Source organism: Solanum lycopersicum, chromosome 2, assembly GCF_036512215.1.
Source record: "Solanum lycopersicum chromosome 2, SLM_r2.1".
In the NCBI taxonomy this organism is placed as follows: Eukaryota; Viridiplantae; Streptophyta; class Magnoliopsida; order Solanales; family Solanaceae; genus Solanum; species Solanum lycopersicum.
In genome coordinates, this window is record NC_090801.1 from 47,422,147 (window position 1) to 47,441,199 (window position 19,053).

Below are 19,053 nucleotides of genomic sequence, written 5' to 3' on the forward strand. Positions count from 1 at the left end.
AGGTATAGTTTTTTATAAATACAATATATTTATATTTGTTTGTAAGTTAGTGGGGAAATGGGGGAAGAGACGTGCACTAAGGTGGTAATATTTAGTTTATTTTTTTCCCTTTTTTTAATAAATATAAATATAAATATATTCTTAATTTAAATTAAATTAATCTAATAGATACTTTTTGTTTAATTTTTACTCAATTTATTACATAGACTACTGATGCAATACCGTAATTAAGTTTTATGAAATATGAAACTTTTAAATATATTTTTTTCTTTTTAATATTATCCTTATATTTTACTGCTTTTTCCTAATAGTTGGGATGTTTTTTGTTTTTTTTTTTGAGAAAATCTCTTTTACAGATTTAGAACACTTTAAAAATTAGATTAAATAGATAACCATCATTATCATTTAAAAATTGTCAAAATTCAAATTTTAGAAACAAATTATAAAAATTAAAATAACTATAAAAATTTGTAAAATGAAAAAACTATCAAAACTGATTATTTTTTTTAAAAAAAATAGAAATTTAAAACAAATAATAACTAACTTTGTCCTAGATCTGCCACATGTCTTTCTCCTGTGTTGTCATTAGGCTTAATCCAAGGGTAAACTTCATTTCTTTAAATTATACTCTCTTGGTCCATTATTATTTGTCATGATTTCCATTTTTATAATCGAACTATATAAAATTTGACTAATACTTTAAGATGTATTTTTTCATTATATTGATATGCAAAAAATTGCAATTTATAGTACTTTCCATATAGTTTTTGAATATCCAATTCTTTTGTTTAAAATATCGAATTAATGTAATTTAATTTAACTTTAAAAATTAATCAATTTGACTTTAAAAAGCGTTACATGATAAATAAAAGTGACAGGGAGTACATAAATAGTTATTTACAAGCATTAATAGAAGTGACAATGCAATAAAAAACCAAAAATATTCTTATTATGTTTTATTGGAATTTATGACAAATGTATTATCAATTTCTCTTCGAGTCCTTTTGTTCTACTAAAGAAAAAAAAAACATGCTAACCAAGTACTTCTTAGCTTTTATCATTAACATTATTATAGTCTGGTCTATAGTACAGAAAATATTACACTTTAACTTTATTCATCCTAAACTTATGAAGCAACTCCATCTATATCAGCAAAATACAAGATAATGCTATCAGCAGGCCTCAATTAACTAGAGGCAATTTGAATGATTATATACACCACATTATATGGCTCTCAGCATCATGACTTCTGCAATTTTTCTATCTTACAATAAGTTCACAAGTATATGGTACTTTTCAGTATTCTACAGCCAAGGTTCATGCCTGGTAACGTACAGAATTGATACATGAGATTAACCTAAGATAATGTTGCATCTGCATGATCATCATCAGTATGTGTAATAGGCCTTCGAACATCATCAAACAACAAGCTATGTCCTCTGCCATAAAATATGTATATGATAACTCCCACACCAAGCCATATCAAAACACGTATCCACGTTTGAGCTCTGCAGTTAGCATTTTTAGTAATTCGCATGCATATTTGACAAGCTCACTAGTTCTTGAGATAAGAAAAGGAATATGAGGACTTACCCAATATTTAATAACAAGTATGTATTTATAAGAACACTGGCTACAGGTAGGAAAGGCACAAATGGACACATGAAACCTGAAAGACAACAGATTGGAGATGCTTCAATGACATTGTGATGCACTTTTAGGACAAAATCAGCCAATAGTATGCAAAATAGTAACAGAATTCGTGTCCAAATTCTTTAGTATGCTCTCTCTACTGCTTGTTTGATATGAATCAAGGGAGTACGAAATACATTTAAAAGTGTGAGATATTTTAGAAATAGAACCAAGTTAAAAACTTCTTTCCAGCAGGATGCACTGCAAACAATCATTCTTCGTATTTTTTTTTCTTATCAAGCACTGTAATGGTGATCATATTTCAATCCATGAATAACATCTAATAGTCAAGATTATCTAAAAAAGATCGATGCTAAAAGGATTGAAAAACAAAGTGACGCACCAGGTGCCGAAAGCTCAATTTTCATCGATAAAAGAACACAGTGTTGTAATGAATGAACAAAATTTTCAGGCAGCCTGTAAAGAACTCATTTGGCTAGTCCCCAAAGGCCTCCTAGAATATTGAATGCATATAAACTTCAATTCCATTGCAAGAGAAAGTAAGTGTAGAGGAAGTGTGAAAATCTGAGTCTTAACTATTCTTTAACACGATAAAGTTCCAATTAGTAAAAACACACTTTATCTAGTATAACTGAATGAACAAAATTTACAGGCATCCTGTGAAGAACTCATTTGGCTAGTCCCAGAAAGGCCACCTAGAATATTGAATGCATACAAATTTTAAATCCATTGCAAGAGAAGGCAAGTTCAGTGGAAGCGTGAAATTCTGAGTATTACTACTCCCTCTGTCCTGCTATATGTGGCACTCTTTCCTTTTTAGTCCGACCCAAAAAGAATGTCACTTTACTATTAGAAATAATTTAACTTTATAATTCCCCTTTTACCTTTGATGAAATGATTCTCAGCCACACAAATATCTAAGGATTGTTTTGGACGACAAGTTTCAAAAGTCTTTTTTTCTTTTCTTGAAACACCGTGCCAAGTCAAAAGGTGCCACATAAAATGGAACGGGTGGAGTATTGTTTAACAAAATTAAGTTCCATGTCATAAAAACATATTTTATCTAGTATAATGAAGCCTGTTTTTTCCAGTAGACTACATATATTTCCAAGTAAAGGAGTTATGCATGTTCATACAGTGAGTAACATGTAATAATGACTGCAAATATTACAGAACTTTAGCAATACCTCCCGGTTTCGTGAAACTCTCCTTAGTGCCAGCTTGATCAATAGAATTGAGCACAGTCAAACAGCAGATTACAAGCATACCACCGATTCCACTCAATATAAAGCACAGAATGCTGACATAGTGAGCAATTTATAGGGTTAAAAATACCAGAAATGGGCAAAAACTGAAGAGGTGAAAAAGAGAGAACGTTATGTAACAAACATACTTAATCTGGGAAGATGAATAAACTCTAAAGGAAAATATTGTGCAGCCATCAGAAATCAACTCTTAAGCTTAAAGTACAGCTTTGTTCACCTATAAAGGTACTAGTATTCTAACACCCCGTAATCTACGATCATGTCATATGATTAAAACATCTTATAAAATTCTGTTGATTTGTGAAGAGCCGATTATGATCGACAGCGATAAAATTGGATTTGTTGGATCTACATGGATTCATCAGATTTGCTTGGTTGTGAAGATTTCTAGAAAATAAAATCAGGCTGAAATCATCCCTTGAAACTCAAATCTCCTAGAATTAAGAGACTAGCTTTCAAATCTTTTTTTCTCTTGTCTATAAGTTTTTACCTCTATAGATGAACAGAATAGAGCATTTATGGTATCAAAACTGACATGATATGAGAGCAGCTTTGTCTTGTGCTGTTAAACTGCATTTGTCGGGTAACGTCACTCAGCAACATCAATAAGTCTAGAGTTATCTAACGAAGTTCCAGCTGAGACAACGATGAACCAAGATGATTCCTCATTTGTACTTTCAGCTCATTTCTCATAGGCTGATCGGCAAGAATTTTTTGGAATTGGTGCAATCTGTCCATTTGGTAATTGATGGTCTGAGGAAACTTGAGCACCTAACTGGAAAAATAAGAAAAACGGAACCAGCAGACCTAAGCATGAATGCCGGGAGGTCAGAAAACTCAGTGGTGATTGCTTGTGTGCTCAACTCCATGGAACCTGCTATAGCCTATTGTAACACCCCAGAAATTCTAAACTAAGGCCCAAATCATTCTCCATAGTATAGACCCGAACCCCATGATTTCTACTTGTGCATAAGTCTTACGGTTAATTCTTTAGTATGGGAATAGCTTTCGAGATAAATTAAGATTAGAAAATCCTCTAGCACAAAGTTGAACTGAAAGCTTCTTTATGATTGAGTTTTGGTACAAGTTTTTACTTGGGTGAAACTTTGATAGAGTATATCTCCTAGAATATGAATAGTTATGTGTCCCATTCCATACCAAATTAAAAGACTTCGAGTCTTCTATCCAATGCCACCCACCATTGGTAAATTCAAGTTCGGAGGCAAGTTATTTCATTGAAGTACTGTTTCTTCTTCTTTGGTAACCATCAGAGTATAATAGTATATATATACTTTGATGGAATAAAGCAATAAATGTCCATTAGTCGTCAAAAACAGATAGGTTTGAAAGTAAGGGGGTAGCCGCTTGTAATAAGTTACCCTTTTTGGGATACAAGTGTTCTTTTCCCTATAAAGATCCATAATATTTTGGTCTAATTTCTTCTTAATTAAAATTTTAAATAAAATCTAAAAGTTGTTATTTAATTTGAAGTTAATAAGCTACTAAAAGCGAAAAAGGTTCCATATAAAATTTTAATTTTAAAAACTCGTTCGATTCTACTCTTTATTTTTCGGGTCTCATTGTTATTGTCGTCACCGCTTGAAGCCTAAAATGATTTCATTATATGCTAAAATTTCTCCTTTTTTCTGCTCTATACTATCACTTTATATTAAATTAAATATGTACATTAAAGCTAAATATTATGCAGTTTGACTTTAAAATTTTTGGTACATTTATTCATAAAAGAAATTCTATGGGAAAAAGCACAAATATACCCCCGAACTATCATAAATTGTATGCAAATACCCTCCGTCATACTTTTGGGACATCGGTGCCCCTACAGTCCATAAACTAGAGCATATAAGCCCTTCAATCTAATGGAAGACCAAATAGGGACACGTGAGAGTATATATGCTCTAGTTTTGGACTGCAGGGCACCAATGTCCCAACAATATGACGGAGGGTATTTGCATACCATTTATGATAGTTCGGGGGTAAATCTATCCTTTAATTATTAATATTACGTAGTTTGATTTTAAAATTTTCAGTACACCCATTCATCAAAAAAAAAGTTACTTGTGCTATTCTTGAACACCCTTTGTGAAATTTCTGGCTCCACCACTGCACCTGTTACCACTCGACTAATAATCTGACGATTTCTTTCTACCCTTGGGATTGACTCTACCCATATTGGAACAGAAAAAGCTAAATCATCAACCACCATTGTCATCACCCACAGAACTGATATGCCCCCATATCCTTCTGGCTTTTGGTCTCCAACTTGAATAAAGTGAGTGAGGTCTAATACAAAGACGTCCAATCTTTGCCAAGAACGTCCCTCACCGAAGCCCTTCAAACCATCATTCTAAGGAAACAAAAGTTTCTGGATTATTCTCTACTGTTTGCTATACCATGGGTTCATAATGTGGGACGAGCTTTCCAGGCTCCAAAGATGCTCCTAACCTGGGAAGTCATTCAAGCAGCACGGGCAAGGCGTAACACCCGCAAATGGTCTATATCAGACAGCATTCCAGAATTTCTAAAAATAGGAACCTTTGGATGATACGTTAATTTTTTTGTGATCCATAAATTTGAGACTCAAGATGTTTCAGTCAGGAAGCCATCTATACTTCAATTTTTTTATAACCACCATTATATGCTTTAATCTCAGAAGCAAAAAATATATATATATAAGAAAAGAACATTGTACATTTGTTTGACAATTATTTTATCGAAGACTTGAAACTAATTTCCTTACCTGGATAGACCTTCAGTGGAAATAGCAGCTACCACTACAATAACTCCAAAGCATACCATGGTAATACTCCAAGCAGCAAGTTTTCTTCTCCTGAGTTTATCTTGAAAATATACAAAATTACGCACCACTAAAAGATATGAAATTCATTTAGAAAATGTAACTCACAGAAAATTCATCTGAAATAGCATTTGTTTCTCAATCATAATTTGGATAAGCACCAACAATGCCCAGTCTTATGAGAAGCAAGGAAACCATCGCTCAAATAATCACGAGGACAACGGGAAACTTGATGAATAAAGATGCTTTGCAGCTCATCTCTCTCTTTCCCTCCCCCCTCTTTTTTATAAATAACAATCATTTAATTAATATGCCCAAAAACAATGCCACGATTCACAACTGTTTAGCATCAATCTGTCAAGAAATTCATCAGCTATCTGCCTGATCAAAAAAAGAAAAAAACACCAGCCAACTATCCATAAAAGTAGGAACACATTCTCTCCTATCCATTTCTCTTTATAAGCTTTACATCTACTTAAGTAAGTCCTATAAGACCATCACACCATTAAATACTATAACTTCCTAAGAGAAAAGCCCGACAACAGATTACTTACCAAAATACTGTTACACTGCAAATTCAAGGGCCATGATATGGAGAGATGTCGGATCCTTCCGTCCCGAGCTTCGTCCAAGAAGGGAGGAGGAAGAAGAAAGGAGTATGCAAGAGACACTATTGAAGGGAAGAAACCTATCGAGGATAAGTAAATGCAGGCTAAGACACTAAAGTCAGGAAGGTTGTAGAGAACATAAATGGAAGAGAAAGGTGGAATGTGGAACACAACAGAGGGAATAAAGGGAAGATCAGTGACAAAATCCAAGAGGCAACTGTACAGAAAGGAGATATGGGAAGCAACAGACCTCTGGAAAAAAAATACATCTAGGGAAGGCGCAGAAACTAGGAATACCATTAGTTCATTGGAACCATGGGTTGAAGCTTCTTTTAGAAGGTAACAGGGGTCTTGGATAATTAGGGGTGGGTATGAATCACCGAATAACCATACCGAAGTTTATTTGCCACACTAGACCGAACTTTGGAAGTTCAGAATTTGGTATCTGTTTTAATTACTAATTATTACCAAAACCGAACATCAGATATACCGAACCAAATACCAAACGCCCAACTGATGAATTTTTTACCCTATAATGGGTAACATCATCGAGTGATTTGAACATCTTGATTGACCTGTGATGCCAAATTCATAATGTTAAGTCTTGAGAGTGGAGATCAAACCTCCATAATTAAAAGCTAACATGTCAAACGTTGGACAAACTATGAATATATCCTATCAAAATATCTTCTCTTCAATACCGAAGTTTGATCTTTACCAGACTCAAAGTTTGGCATTTGGTATCTTCTTTCAATTAACTATTACCTAATTACTGAAACCAAACATTAAAATTACGGAACCAAATACCAAATGTCCACCCCTAGTATGATGGAGGAGATATGGAGAATCACAGGCAATAGGTATGTGGCTGTGGAACATGTGTGAAGAGAAGGAAATAATATAGCTGATTACCTGGCTAATTTGGCTTTGAACATTAAGATATAATGGCTCTTTCCAGAAGCTGGAAGTACAGGGGAGGAGGTTGATTCACAGTAACAAGTCGAATGAGCCCTATCTAAGGGTTAGATCATGCAGAACATGAGAAGACTAAGCAATGAATGGAGAGACAGTTCACATAATCATGTTCAAATCCTATGGGAGGATAATGGAGATCACTTTGATCACTAATATTGTTTTCTGATTTGCAGGTATCCAGCAGAATTGAGAAAACCATTTTTTTGATGGCTGAAAAAGAAATGAGTTTTGATGATCGCAGAATTGGGAATCCTTGATGATCTTTTAATGTACAGTATCAATGTATTTAAATGCTCACTCTATTGAAAGATCTTTAGAGGGTGCAGTTAACAAGGACAGCATAGATCCTGTTACAGCATCGAAACAGGATTTCAGGCAACCAATAGTGATGATAACAGGAGAATATATTGTTGATTGATACCAATAGCTTAATTAAAGGAGTAGAATGTTATTGTATTGGATGTAACTGATTATGTGATATTGTCTTTCCTTCGGTCGTAGTAGACTCATTGTATAACAGTTTAAGTACCCACGAGGAGTACCCATTCTCATGGGTTGTATATTCATCAAGAAAAACAATGAAGTTTGTCCTTCTTGAAAATTTTTCATGGTATCGGAGTCCTTGCTGCCTTTTTTAGGTTAGTTATTATCTCCCTCGAAATACTATGGCTCTATTTTTATCAAGGAGGTTGAGTTTTCTCTATCTTGGTTGGTTATCCACAACACAATCTCCTTCCAGCTAGTTCCTTTTGAAGAAAAAAAGTTCTGTTAGGGGCTGGAACATTCCAAGCTTATGGCTACCAGTTCTAAATTTCCTCCGATCACCAAAATTAGAGTACAGTGAGGCAGCTAGCTTTCTGGCGACTTTTCCCGAATTTTTTTTCCAAATTTCAGGTCGTAAGCCTATTCCGAACCTTCCAATTAAGTCCCAGCAGATTCTGTGCCGGCAAATCGGATATGGATCCCACACCCATGCCGTGTCGACACGGATGCGGTACCGGAAGTGAAGAGTCTGAACTCCGAATAACTTAGATAAAGCCTGATCCAGAAGACACTCCCCACACAATCATAAGGAAATGCAAGGTAGCTCCTACACTTTGTTAGCATTATGCTTAGGGAAGAGAGTATAGGTACATCTGAGAGAACATCATCAAGTGGAAACTTAGTTGTCTTGAGAAATCTTATAGATTCTTTCTGATGAGCACAAACATTGGTAAACGAGTTGGTTTACATTCTTGTTGCTACATCTTTAAAGAAAGGAAAGAAAAAATAGAAATAGAGAGACAATATAGAAGTGCACGCACTTGGATACGCAAAGCACATGTAGGAAAGAACTTGTCTTGCCTTATTTGATGGTTCTAGCTTGAAAGCTTGTTTACATTCTTGTTGCTACATCTTTAAAGAAAGGAAAGAAAAAATAGAAATAGAGAGACCATATAGAAGTGCACGCACTTGGATACGCAAAGCACATTTTCAGTTTTTAAAGGGTTCAGATGTCATATGACTAAAAGAAAATATTTTCAGAAAAATACAGAGATTTTTTGGGGAAGAATAATGAACTTCTTAGAGAACCTTGAAAGGCTAGGTGGCAGACAAACTGAGATAAAAAGGACAAGCTTTCAAGCTAGAACCATCAAATAAGGCAAGACAAGTTCTCTCCTACAGATAACTTTATAATAAAATGAATTCCAATGAAGCATATTATATTCTAAGCAGCAAGGTAATTGTCACACAATTTTGAGAAAGCTTTCAACAAAAAAGACATAAGTAATTGCATGCAAACCAATATATTATCTGGCATGTCTCTACATGCTCACAGTATGCCACAAACCATCAAACTCGAAACAAACTTTTCACTGAACAATCAATAACATGAGAAGGATACCTTGAGCTACATTCTGAAGAAGAGGCCTACCAGCCATATCTGTTTCAAAAGCATCTCGATGTCGACCACAACTGTTACAAGAATTTTGAAGAGCTTCAGCTTCTTCTCAACAAATCATAAGTTTATTGTCATTGTGCAAATGATACTCACACATTCAATTGCTGGTCAGATGGCAGGAAAGGCAGTTCATCTGGTGGAACATATCTAAGTATCAAGATTGAAAGAGCAACTATGGTGAATGAGAGCAATGTGCCAACACTAACCTGCAAAAAGAAGCCAAATTTTCTAACTTCTCTTTGAATTTTCCCAAACATTCTTTTACTCATGGAAATCTTCCTACTTGTAGCTTACCATTCCCGCTAGCTGAGAGACATCCATAAAAAAGGCTAGGATTGCAATGAAGATGCCAGTTGCTATGGTGCCCTTGACAGGAACTTGAGTGTGCCTACTAATGTCTGAAAAAAATGATGGCAGCAATCCATCCCTAGCCATTGCCATCAGTATTCGAGGCTATTTGTTTGCCACAGAGAGAAAGAGGGAATTGTTATCTAGGGAGAAAGAGAGATGGATTTTATCCCAAGAGAGAGAAAAGATTCTCTCTGTTTCAAAATGCATCATTTTTTCCTCAGTTTGATTAAAAAAAAATCCTTCTGACAAGTCAGTCTCTGTTTAATAAAAATTTAATCCAGCTCTATACTTGCTCAAGATTGTAAAAGATTTTTAGGTTGTCAGAATGACTTTGCTGCTCTTCGTTATTTGCGAACCTACTTGGTCTTGTTTCCTTGAAGCAACTTGGTTCAAGTTGCATGTAACTAAATATAATCATATGGTTAATACCTGTGGAATAATTGCACCAATAAGACTTGCACAAAGAGCAGTCACAGCTCCAGCTGTTATAATGTAACTGCAAGCCATCAAAAGAATCAAGTTCAAACAAAACCTAAAACGTACATATTGAGAATATTAAGCTGTAGGTTATGTAACAAACTTACACAGCCCATTCCATGCCATAGCCTGCAAAAGCAGAGGAAATTGGTGTATCAGGGTCCAATGCGTAGTATGGAACTAAACCAACAATAACAGCTGATACCAGCATATACAATATGACACATATGGATACTGCAATCCCTATACCAAGAGGCATGTCACGTTGAGGGTTCTTTACCTATTACGTCAATTGTAAGTAAGTCCGTGTTTTACTTGCAATAAAAATATATTGATGCAACTCTGTCCTATTCTTGAGATTCAGTCATACAGAATCCAGAAAAACAGCAACTTTTAAGTCAACAAAAAAGATGAAAAATATTTAAACATGCCATACAAATGAAGAGAAGATCACAATAATTAAATATTCTACACTAGTGATTCTTTCAGAAAACATGTATCTACAAACTCATAGCATCGTCCGATTATCCTAGATATTGCAGCACAAAATTCTTTTATTGGATGTCTATTGATGATACGATGATAGTTAATCAATATCTATCCCAAAAAAGAAGAAGAAGAGGAATTGTATGATGCAAAAGACATTTGGAGTTCGAGCATGGGAGAAATTATGATTTTAGTGAGAAGAGCAAGAGAGGAGAATATTATCTTACCAGGTGAGGTAGAAATCAGGGAGGAAGTTCTTGGATGAGGAAGTATGCGAGACGGCTAAAAGTAGGATAGAGACTAAGGTCTCAAATATCACGGTGTCGCCGTCACAGAATGTTTTATTATTAATAGAAGAAAGAACAATGTGGCTTTGATTAAAAATAAATTAGTAGACTCTAGGATGAGAGTGTATAGGCAAGTAATTTATCTGCATAAGCCGTATAACCATGTTTTTTTCATGGCAGTGGTCTCAGGCCAGCTTGTGTACACCACTATTCCATCAGGTACCAGCTACCTCCCACCATAGATATATTGCTTCATTGAAGTACCTCAATGAAGAAGAATTGGGTGATGTGGAAGGCTTATTTGTTAGTGTATCCACCACATAGTTTACATACTCAAATACTTGGTAATTCTGCCATCAAGGCTTAAGCAGATAGGAAGAAAACAACTTTGTAACAGAGAATATGAGGTTTGGAGAGAAATCATAGATTTATGCAATACAGAAATTACGAATTGGGTGCAGAAATTTCATTCAAGAATGATTAGAACAACTTGTATTATCATCATATGCACTCTAATAAAAAAATGAATAAATAAATCAACTTTTCTCATGTGGAAACCATGAAAACTAGTGAAGGAAACTGTAGGCCTTTAATGATGTGCAGCTAATACCTCCTCAGCTGTGCTAGCAACTATATCAAAACCAATGTATGAAAAGAAGACTGTGGCAGAGCCAGCCAACAGCCCATTTACTCCAAAAGAGAAGTACCTAGAAACTCAAGAAATGCATCAGTCCAATGCTGGTGGTATGTAAGACAGTAAAAGCATATACAAAGAGCCACTTACCCACTAGAGACTTCATAACCTGGCCACCCAGTCTTACATCCCAGGTATGCACCAGCTAAGATGATAAATACTAACGCACTAATATTGACAGTTGTAATTATGGCTTGCGCAAGGGAACTCTGCATATGATATTTTCCAGTTGCAGGAGTACAATGACAGTGCAGTTGAAGACAAGTTAGACAGTAGATATAGGAAATTGAACAGAAGTTCTTTTAGTGAGTAAAGGATGCACCTCCTTGATTCCAGTGCATAATAAGGCAGTGATAATGACAACTAAGATTGCAGCACCGGGGTCTACTACTATACCAAAAATGGTTTGACGAGCCAAAATTGAGGGCAGCTTATCTACACCACCAAAGAACGAAGCCTGTAAATGAAAATAGTACTTATTAATGGTTAAGAAAAGCCTTTCATCCAGTGAAGTGGGGAACTGTGTCCCAAAGCAAAAAAGAGAGGGAGGGAGGGTTGGATTGAGTATTGAAAATTATAATTGCTGAACAAAGGCCTTTTTCAAGTGATTGTGGAGTAATACTCAAGAGGAAATTCCTTACTGGAAGAAAATTGTACAGATTACAAATGGTACCAGCAATTTATGGTCTACTAATCCTGCTTAGTTCCCTCGTAGCTGTGGTCTGTGGAAGAATATAAGAAAGATTATTGGAGGAGCTCAAGGAACTGATCCAGTTAGAGCTAGGGTGTAGAAATAAAATAATTTTCTGGTATGATGATTGGCTGGGAGATACTCTTCTGAGAAATGAGTAATGCATAAAATAGCAGGCCCCGATGAGTAATGCAGAAATAATCAAGGCAGGGATGTGAAATTTAGAAGGAATCATAATTGATTGAGAAATGAAAAATATGGTTAAGCTTCTTCAATTATTGGATAGTTTACAGGTTCAGCCTGATAAATCTGATTGTCATTTTGAAAATTTGAAATTGCATAGCAGTGGAACACTCTCAAATATAACAGTTTTTTTGGGTATTGTATGGCGGTGGCAGATGTTATAAAAAAAAGTGCAGGTACATTCTTCAATTGGATGATACACATGAAGTAATTTTAGCCTAGTATAACCGGCAGAGAAGAGGTTTGCATATACGTAAACTATGTCATATGTATTAAAGAAATTGAAGAAGTAACTTCTTCTTCTTTGTCCAAGACCATGTCTCAGCTTCTTTCACTTGAGAAGCTAAAGTTCCCATCCTTTTACAGCTAAATCTAGTTTGATAGACTCAGGGATTTCACCCTATATGATAAAGAGAGGAGAAATGTTTGAAGACATGCAGGCTGTTGTTCTAGTTCGAGTCTTCATCACCATCCATTATCAAAATAAAATTCTCACGTGCTTGACCCACTGAAAAAATCCGACAGGCACAAGATAGTAATAGAGCAGACAGAGGTCCAAGATTCGAGTTTCACCGCCAACAATTATTATAAAGAATTTTCACATGTTCGACACATGAAAGAAGAATCAAACCTATATTTGAGGAGGCATGTTGAAGACATAATTAAGTACGTGCTTTCTCTAACAGTTTAAACTTTTAGATGAGATGATCGCACATTACTTAACGGTTGATGCTATCGAGATATCTCTACGTCTAAGGATATTAATTTTTGTCTCAAATTATCATGAAATTGGAAAATTACTTTTGTTTGAAGGTGACTTGTGAAACCTCTATCCTATTTTTAGTCCAAATGAACTGTATTTTTTACTTAACACATGTTTAACACTATATCCAACAATATCCTATTTTTAATCCAATGAACCAAACATATACCAATAAAAGTGCATACACTAAATAATCCTGTCATTATTTAATCATCACATTATAATTCCAGTATAACTTGTTCACCAACCAAATGTTCCCTCGAAGAATAATAAAAACGGTTCAGATAAATAACTAACAAATCAAATAAATAAGAGAAGAGAAAAGTAATTTCTAATCATAAGAGGGAAAGCAGAAAGACCCAGTTTATACAAAAAGAAAAAATTAATAAAGACATTCTACCCCACCAAATTGGGTGCTACGCCACGAGCGACAGCTGCACCACCAAGAGTGTATTCCAGGATCAAAGCCCAACCAATTAGCCATGCGACCCTGAGTAGAGTAACATTTTCTAGTGGTTACAGACTGAAATATCCTATTATGGAGAGAAACCATAAAGATTGATTTTCAGGATTGACTATACAACAGACTCTGAATAAATTGCCTTTGCGATTATTTTCATTTCCACCAATCAATATGTGGAGTAACGATATGCATAGATTTCACATGATAAGAAATTTCTTCTTTACCCTTCTCCAATGCAGACATATGAGTAATGATATGCACTTCCAGCAGATGGGCAGCGACACGCAAGCTCTGCATAACAAAATGCAGAAAGAGCAGCCGCTAATCCACCAATAAAGAAGGAAATAGTGAGAGACGGTCCAGTGTGCTCTCTGGCAACTGTTCCAACAAGAATATAGACTCCAGCACCTATGGTTGCTCCAACACCTGACAGAAGTAAGTTTAACAAATCAAAGATCAGTGATGTTTAAAACTCAACGCTCACTGTCCAAATGACAGTATATCAAGGAAAAACTAAGGGAAGGTATACGAACAAAGTATTGGCTGTTTAATTTTTCTTTTATAAGCAAATTTTAATGCAGCCCTCAATCCCCTGAATAATGATAAATCGGCAATTAGCATTTACAATGTCAGAAACACACTTGAAATTAATTTGACCACTCAATTATTTCAGCTAAAGTTCAAGGTCAGACACAAGAAGATCCACAAAGTGAATCTGAAGATCCAGAAATAGAAAAAGTTTGTTTGTATTTCTTGATGAATTTACATCGCATGAGAATGGATACTTATACAAGAAGTACTAAGACTAAAGAAGAAAAGAAGATATTACATAATCAATTACAACAAGTACTCCTATATTAAGCTAGGAAATCAATCAATCCACACTCCCCTCAAGTTGGTGCAAAGATGTTACACATGTCCACTTGCAAACTAGTGTATTGAAAGTCTGTTTGTTAGAAGGCCTTTGGTAAACTTATCATCTAGTTGCTTTTCTGATGACACATGAAACGAACTCAAGCCACCACTTGTAACTTTTCTTTGATGAAGTGTCAATCAATTTCAACGTGTTTTGCTTGGTCATGATGGACTGGATTATGAGTCATACTGATTGCAGCCGTATTGTCACAATACAACGAAAAGTTCCCTATTTCAAATAACCTTGATTTCCCTAGTATCTTTTGTAACCACAAGTTCACAAATACTCTGGGTGATAACTCTATATTCTGCATCTGTTCTTGATCTAGCAACTACACTTTACGTCTTGCTTCTCCAAGTGATCAGTTTTCCTCCTACGTGTATAGTAACCGGATATAGATCTTCTGTCATCTAGAGATCCACCCCTATCCACGTCTGCAAAAGCTTCTATTTGGAGTTGATAATATCTGGAAAAAGTAAACCTTTCCCTGGAGAAGACTTCAAATACCGCAAAATGTGAAACACGGCTTGCAGTCTTTCCAAACCTATTTTTAAAATGTGGTTTTTCTGCCTGGTCCATGTGTTGGTAAAAGTGTGTGCTTGATAGAATTAATGGTCTTTGACCAGCCACAGATGTATTATGTTGTGAATAATACTATTAAGTATTTAATAAGTGAATTGTGGTGTGGTGTGGTGTGGTGCGGCCTCGTGTTGTGTTGGTGCGTTGATATTGTTCGTTTGTTGCCGTAATATGTTAGGTGCATACACATGCTGCCATAATATGTTAGGGGCATACACATGCTGCCATAATATGTTAGGGGCCCATACATGTTGTCATAGTATACATTTGAGGCATATATATATGTTGGCATGGACTGTCAGGGTGCTGTGTTAATTTCCTACACAGTCGTTTATGACAAGTCTCATGGCTCATTCGCAGGTTGTTTTGGAAGTATGTTTTAACGGTGACAATTATGAACCTATTGACATAGTTAATAAAGGCTTTATTAGATTTACATGTATATGACGACGCTTTGCAACCTTCGGCAGGTTTGACTTGTATACCTAATAGGATTTAAGATGCAAGGATTACTATGGCATAGGATGCAATTGTTGTTTTCACTGATGCAGCTTTACAAAGGGAAAAGGAAAAGTCAAGCATTGATACTGTAACTACAGGTATGTGTGGTTATTTGTTTCATGCCTTTGGCACCCTATTCAACTTGTAGGGAAGGTCATTATGCTAAAGCACTAGCAATTCGAGAGTCCTTGGAAAGAGTGGTCAAAGGTTCAATACTATCAGATGCAAAGAATTTGCAAGATTTGTTACAAGAGAAGATGATATTATTTTGGGAAATAGATAGCTTTGTAGGATATATGGCATTGGATGAGTTCTTTTGAAGAAAATCAAAATTGTATATATTCCTCGAACATGGAATGTGTTGGCTCATAATCCAGCTAAATTCTCTATTTGCAATTTATATAGGATCTCTTAAGATTCTATTTTCCCAAGTTGGGATGTAAATGATGCAATGGTGTCATACGTACATCTGAAACATATTATGTAGCAATTCACTGAAGAAGAAAATCATAAGAGCAAAAAATGTGAAAAATTGGTCCCTTGTCTTCCACCTATCAAAGATGATCTGCTTTGTTTCAATGCTTCATGAAGTAAGCTACAAATCCACACCAAAGCTTTCAGCCTTTCTTGCTCCTCAACATTCTTCCTATCCGCATTCCACCCATTCGAACCATAATATAAACTTTTTTTTTTTCATATTTATGAACGTAAATTAAATTTTGGTCAATCACCAAAAATGATTGAAGAAAAACACAGTGTCTCCACGGGTTCACTCGCTGGAAAAGAGGAGTAATTGGTAAAGGTTTTTTTAATTTTATTGCTAAAGTATGGCTTCATCTACATTTTTCTGCAGTAGCTTTTACCTTCATGTTTTTAGCTGAAATTTTTGGGCTTTTTAATCCCTTAACCTCATGCTAGTTCTCACTTAATTTTCTTGGTATACCTCATGACCAAAATTTGGAAAAAGGAAGTAGTAATGCTTTAAGCAGTTGCCAATTTTAGTTGCACATTCAATTAACTCTCTTGTTTGGTACGTAGGATGAGAAAGCTATCCCATGGGACAAATACAAGGACTATTTTATCCCGCGTTCGATTGGTGGGATAATTGGTGGGATAAAGATAACAATCTCATAGAAATATATTAAAATGGTGAGATTAGCTTGCTTATGGAATATCCATTCCAATCCCAATCCCCACATTTCTATTTCTTCTCTTTTCGTCCTCGAAAGTTGAGGGATTTTCTTCCCCACAATCGGCTGTCCAATTTAACTCAGATTATTTGTCAAATTATATAAACTAAAAAAAGTTTAAGAAACAGTCATACACAGGGCTCTGGCAAAAAAGGGATGAATGAAGAAAGTTTGAGTGCATGAAGCATAAAAGGTTAGCCAATAAAGAGTAAAAGGAGAATTACCAATAGCTACAAGGTCAAAAAGGGAGAGTTTTCTGGCCAATTGGTGAGTTGCAAGTGTTTGGGTTGCAGCATCAACTCTCTTTCTCCTAACCAAACATCGAAATGCAGATGAACTATTATCTCCGCCATTCCCCATCATCTCATCTTGTGTTTATGCTGTTGTTAATTTCTTAAAATTGGAAGAATGCGTTGACGAATTTTGAGATTTGCCGTCTCACACCTCGCCCACCCTTCATCCTCTACTTGTAAAATTAATTAATATCCTTACCACTAATTACCATTACTCTATCTATTTCTAATTATTTATCCACTTTTAAGATATCACACATATTAAAAAAATAACTATTGACATAATAAATTTATCATTTTATTCTTATTAATTATAAAATTGATGAATTAAAATTAGAAAAATTACATATAACGAAAAACTAATAAATTAAATTAAACGATATAACTATACTTTAATTTAGTTGTACCCTGTAGCAAACTATTTGTCAATCGCCTCTCTCCCTCAAACTCTCGCTCGCCACTCTCCCTCTCTCGCTCACTCTCTCACTCTCCCACTTTTATACAAAAACAAGTGTATAAAATGTGTTTCTATTTGTATAAAGCCAGAAAAAATTGTATATATACATATATTTTCATTCTCCTCTATCCCCTCTCCCAAATCTCACTCACCACCCTCGCCTCTATCGCTTATACAAACATAAACGAATTGTATAAATTGTGTTTTTGTTTGTATAAAGTGAGATAAAAATTGTATATACACTTGCAAATACATATATCTTCGTCCTATAAACTTATAATTATACGATACAAATATTCCTCTGCCCAATTTTCATTTGTCTTTATCACTTTCTTTTTTTATACATACACAAATTATACAATTGATTTGTATACAACTGCTTTCTTTTGTATATGTATAGCGAATTATACATTTGATTTCTTTGTATATGTATAGCGAATGATACATATTTATGTTTGTTATAGAGCGCAATTATGCAAACTTTGTTATAGTATACAAATATAAATTTTGTGTTTGCTATATGTGAAAATTGCTCATTAAAATTTAAGATTTTCAAAATACTCTATTGAGAGTAAAATATGTAAAAGAAATTGTTCTTTCTTGATTCGTCAAAATGGACAAATAATTAGGGACAACTATAAAAGGTTAAATGAACGTATTTCTTTATTTACATTTTTAAAGATATTGTATTTATCATATCCAAAAGGTAATATAATAATGTTTTCTATTTATAATTTTTTTAATACATCCTCCGTCTCATTTCATTAAGAATAAAATTGACATTTTATAATTAAATTGTTACTTAATATAGAAATGTATTTTTTTAATCGACTAAAAAGCAAAGTTAGTCACATAAATTGATTAGTACTAGACAATTCTTATTGAACGTGGGTAATTGGTCTTTTCTTTTTGTCTTACCCTGTATAAGTGCATCTCCAACTTGTCCTTTATTTCACTTTCCAAATTTAAAAGCTTCTATTTTTTCAGACAATCAACTCCAACTCAATTCTCTATTTTACTCTCTAAAAAAAATTATTTCTCCTCAAGATTATATTATTATTTCTATTTCATTCTTATTTTCTTATTTCATAACATAAATCCCTTCATTCTTTTTTTCCGAAATAGTAACTTTTATTAAAAAATTCATGTAATATAAAAAAAATTCAAATTCTTTTCTAATGTAAAATTATATTCTATTCTAAATTTCTAAATAACATTAATTAAAAACAAATAATATATAATATACAAGTGAATGAACCATTCAAATAAAAGTGAAATCGTTAATGAAATATAATTATACAAGAATTACATAAATACCATTTTAAGATTATTACGTTGCTCACATAAATGTTATATTAATGCATTTTGGAGTTCAAGATAAGCATTTTTTTTCCCGTAATTTTT

The 19,053-nt window shown here is 34.4% G+C and overlaps 1 protein-coding gene across 2 annotated transcripts; it reads right to left on the reverse strand.

The window, feature by feature from the left end:
* Positions 1 to 1,033: 1,033 nt before the first annotated feature.
* LOC101263477 (cationic amino acid transporter 4, vacuolar) lies at positions 1,034 to 17,388 on the reverse strand. Of its 2 annotated transcripts, none has more exons than XM_004231583.5 (15): positions 17,124 to 17,388; positions 13,938 to 14,139; positions 13,656 to 13,740; positions 11,876 to 12,010; positions 11,644 to 11,762; positions 11,470 to 11,566; positions 10,194 to 10,366; positions 10,039 to 10,105; positions 9,553 to 9,711; positions 9,352 to 9,464; positions 9,202 to 9,272; positions 5,677 to 5,776; positions 2,841 to 2,953; positions 1,594 to 1,669; positions 1,034 to 1,508 (listed from the first exon to the last, which is right to left on the reverse strand). In XM_004231583.5, exons 1-15 carry the CDS (start codon positions 17,260 to 17,262, stop codon positions 1,358 to 1,360), a joined length of 1,800 nt encoding a protein of 599 aa, XP_004231631.2. In that variant the 5' UTR covers positions 17,263 to 17,388; the 3' UTR covers positions 1,034 to 1,357. The 2 variants fall into 2 exon arrangements, 1 of the variants encoding a protein (XP_004231631.2); XR_739447.4 differs by lacking the exon at positions 1,034 to 1,508 and adding an exon at positions 2,036 to 2,146 and having other exon boundaries at positions 1,599 to 1,669.
* Between the last annotated feature and the right edge of the window lie 1,665 nt (positions 17,389 to 19,053).

Excerpts from the sequence above, each read along its gene's own strand:
- LOC101263477 (XM_004231583.5), bottom strand. The coding sequence starts at position 17,262 with ATGATGGGGAATGGCGGAGATAATAGTTCATCTGCATTTCGATGTTTG. Across the intron at positions 10,367-11,469 it reads TTGCTAGCACAGCTGAGGAG|GTAAAGAACCCTCAACGTGA; the intron begins GTATTAGCTGCA and ends TTGACGTAATAG. Across the intron at positions 1,670-2,840 it reads GAGTTTCACGAAACCGGGAG|GTTTCATGTGTCCATTTGTG; the intron begins GTATTGCTAAAG and ends GTTGTCTTTCAG.